Genomic DNA, 3,491 nt, shown 5'->3' with positions numbered 1-3,491 from the left:
GAAGTGTTGGGGCAATAAACGTTGATATGTCCTTTGGGGGGTGACAACTTTATCAAGGAGGTCACCAATGGGAAGAGAACCTCCCTTGCCCCAATCCAAGAAGCCAAAGCTCCGGCCTGGGAGACCCTCTACCTGAGGCCGGGAGCTCCTTTTATCCCTTCCACGCCTCTAGGTGTACATGCAAACCTGGGACTCGCTTCCCCCACAAGGCCCAAATCCTCTAAGTCTGTATACGAGGTAGGAGAGGAGCTGATAGAAGCCCCCCGGTGGGTGCACACTGACATACCGTGTATACACAGTACATATACCTTCTATTATACTGATGTGTATAGTGTGTCAGTATATACACCTTATAGTGTGTCAGTATATACACCTTATTGTGTGTCAGTATATACACCTTCTAGTGTGTCAGTATATACACCTTATAGTGTATCAGTATATACACCTTATTGTGTGTCAGTATATACACCTTATTGTGTGTCAGTATATACACCTTCTAGTGTGTCAGTATATACACCTTATAGTGTATCAGTATATACACCTTATTGTGTGTCAGTATATACACCTTATAGTGTGTCAGTATATACACCTTATTGTGTGTCAGTATATACACCTTCTAGTGTGTCAGTATATACACCTTATAGTGTATCAGTATATACACCTTATAGTGTGTCAGTATATACACCTTATTGTGTGTCAGTATATACACCTTATTGTGTGTCAGTATATACACCTTATAGTGTGTCAGTATATACAGTATATACACCTTATAGTGTGTCAGTATATACACCTTATAGTGTGTCAGTATATACACCTTATAGTGTGTCAGTATATACACCTTATAGTGTGTCAGTATATACACCTTATAGTGTGTCAGTATATACAGTATATACACCTTATAGTGTGTCAGTATATACACCTTATAGTGTGTCAGTATATACAGTATATACACCTTATAGTGTGTCAGTATATACAGTATATACACCTTATTGTGTGTCAGTATATACAGTATATACCATGTTATAGTTAATCTATGTATACTGTTGTATACGCGTTATATTGTGTCCGTATATGGTGCCGCGGGCGCACTCTGACGCACACAATGGCCGGTGATTACAATGTCACCGTTTGGATGGATGAAGTCATAAGAGAGATCTCTGTATCTGTGTCCCCGAGGCACGCCAGAGATATGAGAGTGAGATGGTTGTCCTGCGGAGAGAGAAATATTGGACAATTACAGTAATTCCATTGAATCCGCCGCGCGCTGCCTGGAAGTCCGGGACGCCGTGTCGGATCGCAGAGATGTTTTATGACGCGCGTGGCTTGTAGAATGCGCTCATTGTGCAGAATAAATGGATTTCAGAGCGATGGCCGGAGAGCCGTCACAGCAAAGCCCAGCAAGTGATTCCTCACAAAGAATCCCATTTTCCTTCATCTTCATTGTTGGAGATTTGTCGCCGTTCCCTACGTGAGCGGAGATTTGATGACACGCGAGGGGAGCTTTCAGATTCCAGACATTCACCTGGCAGAATATCTCATTCACAATCTCGTGCTTCCCACACACGGAACTGCCTGGTAAATGTTTAACTTCCGTCCATACAATGACAACGCCTGCCATAGTTCAGGAGGGCGCAGCTCAATCCCCGCGCCGCTCAGTCCCCGCGCCGCTCAGTCCCCGCGCCGCTCAGTCCACGCGCAGCACTCCTCACTCAGGCCCAGGGAACTTCTATGGATCAGAATGGTCCTCTGTGGGGGGATCTACAGGGGCCGCTGCAACAAAGATCATCTACAGGGGCCACTGTGAGCTGCGGCAAAGATCATCTACAGGGGCCACTGTGAGCTGCGGCAAAGATCATCTACAGGGGCCACTGTGAGCTGTGACAAAGATCATCTACAGGGGCCACTGTGAGCTGTGACAAAGTTCATCTACAGGGGCCACTGTGACAAAGTTCATCTACAGGGGCCGCTGCGACAAGAATCATTCGCAGCACTCCTCACTCAGGCCCAGGGAACTTCTATGGATCAGAATGGTCCTCTGTGGGGGGATCTACAGGGGCCGCTGCAACAAAGATCATCTACAGGGGCCACTGTGAGCTGCGGCAAAGATCATCTACAGGGGCCACTGTGAGCTGCGGCAAAGATCATCTACAGGGGCCACTGTGAGCTGTGACAAAGATCATCTACAGGGGCCACTGTGAGCTGTGACAAAGTTCATCTACAGGGGCCACTGTGACAAAGTTCATCTACAGGGGCCGCTGCGACAAAGATCATCTACAGGGGCCGCTGCGACAAAGATCATCTACAGGGGCCACTGTGAGCTGCGACAAAGATCATCTACAGGGGCCACTGTGAGCTGCGACAAAGATCATCTACAGGGGCCACTGTGACAAAGTTCATCTACAGGGGCCCGGAAAAGCTATGCGATGGATGAGAATCCCTGTGCCGATCTGATCGATCACTCGCATGTTCCAGATTTTGAGGTACGGCTGGCTGTGAAGATCTCCCTCACCGTCCTGTATGGAATTATTCTGCTTGCCGGGATCATTGGGAACAGCGCCACAATCCGGACCACCAAGGTTCTGAGGGACAAAGGCTACCTGCAGAAAGGAGTCACCGATCACATGATCAGTCTGGCCTGTTCGGACCTGCTGGTCATTCTCCTGGGAATGCCGGTGGAGCTCTATTCCGTCATCTGGTTTCCCTTTTCCTCCACCTACGGGAATGTGACCTGTAAGATTTATTCCTTCATGTTTGAGGCGTGCAGCTACGCCACCATCTTCCACGTGGCTACACTAAGCTTCGAGAGGTACCTGGCCATCTGCCACCCTTTCCGCTTCAAGCTGGTTTCCGGCACCCGGGCTGTCAAGCTGATGATTTGCTTTGCTTGGCTGACCTCGGTCTGCGTGGCATTACCATTGATATTTGCCATGGGGGCAGAGTACCCGCTGAGGCCGGTGTCGGGCCGGCGTTCTCAGTGTAACGTCTCCGCCTCTTACCATCTGACCGCCAACGTCACGCTTTGCAGCAACCTTCATTCCAAGTGGACGGCGTTCCAGGCCAGCATCTTCACCGCCTTCGTGGTCTACATTGTGGTCCTCACCTCTGTGGCTTTTATGTGCCGGAAGATGATGGTGACTCTGATGGTGGCCAAGAAAGGAACCGTCACAGTGAAGGGTCCGCCCGGAACCACCACCACCAATCAAATGACCAAAACAAACAGCGCGGAGGCCCAATCAGCGAGGAAGCAGACTATTCTTTTCTTGGGTAAGTCGTTTCATTATAACTTCTGTAGAAAGACATATGAAGGGGAAGAGGACACTGCGGGCCGGTGGGGGAGAGGACACTGCAGGCCGGTGGGGAAGAGGACACTGCGGCCCGGTGGGGAAGAGGACACTGCGGGCCGGTGGGGAAGAGGACACTGCGGCCCGGTGGGGGAGAGGACACTGCGGCCCGGTGGGGGAGAGGACACTGCGGGCCGGTGGGGAAGAGGA

The 3,491-nt window shown here is 50.1% G+C and overlaps 1 protein-coding gene across 1 annotated transcript; it reads left to right on the top strand.

Annotated features, from left to right (window-relative positions):
- Positions 1-2,423: 2,423 nt before the first annotated feature.
- Positions 2,424-3,478, top strand: GPR39 (G protein-coupled receptor 39; the record flags this gene model as incomplete). Its single annotated transcript, XM_018575807.1, has 1 exon — positions 2,424-3,478. A coding segment is annotated over exon 1 (1,055 nt), but the record flags the coding sequence as incomplete, so codon positions are not given.
- Positions 3,479-3,491: the final 13 nt, after the last annotated feature.

Source organism: Nanorana parkeri, unplaced genomic scaffold (genome assembly GCF_000935625.1).
Source record: "Nanorana parkeri isolate BGI_ZX_2015 unplaced genomic scaffold, ASM93562v1 scaffold4877, whole genome shotgun sequence".
Taxonomy (NCBI): Eukaryota; Metazoa; Chordata; class Amphibia; order Anura; family Dicroglossidae; genus Nanorana; species Nanorana parkeri.
Note: the sequence above shows the minus strand (reverse complement) of the source record. Positions and strands in the feature narration are given on the sequence as shown.